This window comes from Cariama cristata, unplaced genomic scaffold, assembly GCF_000690535.1.
Source record: "Cariama cristata isolate BGI_N322 unplaced genomic scaffold, ASM69053v1 scaffold24657, whole genome shotgun sequence".
NCBI classification, from domain to species: domain Eukaryota; kingdom Metazoa; phylum Chordata; class Aves; order Cariamiformes; family Cariamidae; genus Cariama; species Cariama cristata.
The window spans coordinates 1-737 of record NW_009626407.1 but is presented as its reverse complement, the minus strand read 5'-3'; the positions used below and the strand labels follow the sequence as shown (position 1 = coordinate 737).

The 737-nt window shown below is 58.8% G+C and overlaps 1 protein-coding gene across 1 annotated transcript in view; it reads right to left on the bottom strand.

Moving 5' to 3' along the window:
• Positions 1-365, bottom strand: part of EIF3G (eukaryotic translation initiation factor 3, subunit G) — a gene marked incomplete at its 5' end in the record, with an annotated part of 2056 nt that extends 1691 nt beyond the window's left edge. Inside the window, 2 exons of the mRNA XM_009704036.1 lie at positions 98-186; positions 273-365. Of these exons, the coding sequence (XP_009702338.1) occupies positions 98-186; positions 273-365 (182 nt within the window). The remainder of the gene's footprint in view (positions 1-97; positions 187-272) is intronic.
• Between the last annotated feature and the right edge of the window lie 372 nt (positions 366-737).

The window sequence follows — 737 nt, the reverse complement described above, 5'->3', positions numbered from 1 at the left end:
CCCCCGCACTGGGGCAGAGCCGAGGGCTCTGGGAGGGGAAAAGGGGAGCTCGGCAGCAAGGAGAAGCCAAACCGGCAGCTTGGGATGCACTGCTCACCTTCACCTTGCGCCCATCCTCCTCCTCACGATACTCCGTGATGGTTTTGATGTTCCCATTGATAAGTTCTTTCGGAGAAGGAAGCGGGCCTGCAGGGAGGGGGGACAGTGGGACAGTGTCCGATACAGGGGAGGCGGCAGAAAAACAGTCCCCCGACCCCTCGCCCAGCTCTCACCTCCCTTCAGCAGCTCGGCCTCAGCGCTCAAGCTGCCCCCCAGCACCCCCGGCAGGGGGATGTCCTTCAGCAGCTCGCTGGTGATGCATTTGTCTGCAGGAAGAGAAGGGAGAGAGTCACCCCCTCGCTTGGGGTAAGCCCAACAGAGGGGGCAGGAGCCTCATGCCCCAGCACAGCCTCTCCCTCCAGGGAGAATGTATCCTGCTTTCTCTCCTGAGCACACAGAAAAAGCTAAAGAGCCAAGAAATCTCAGTCACTCCAAACTCGTGGGCTTCCTCAGCCCCTGACATGGGTGGAGCAAGGATGGTAAAAAGGGTCCTGCTCCTTCTCCCAGGTCAGGCATGCTCTGCTTACACGGACTGGTTTCAGAAAAAAGCCTCGGAGCCTGTTTTGAGCCCCAGACACGGAGCGGGCACATCTCTGGGCTGTTTGAGGAACAGCAGTTGCTCTTTTTCTCCAGAAAAA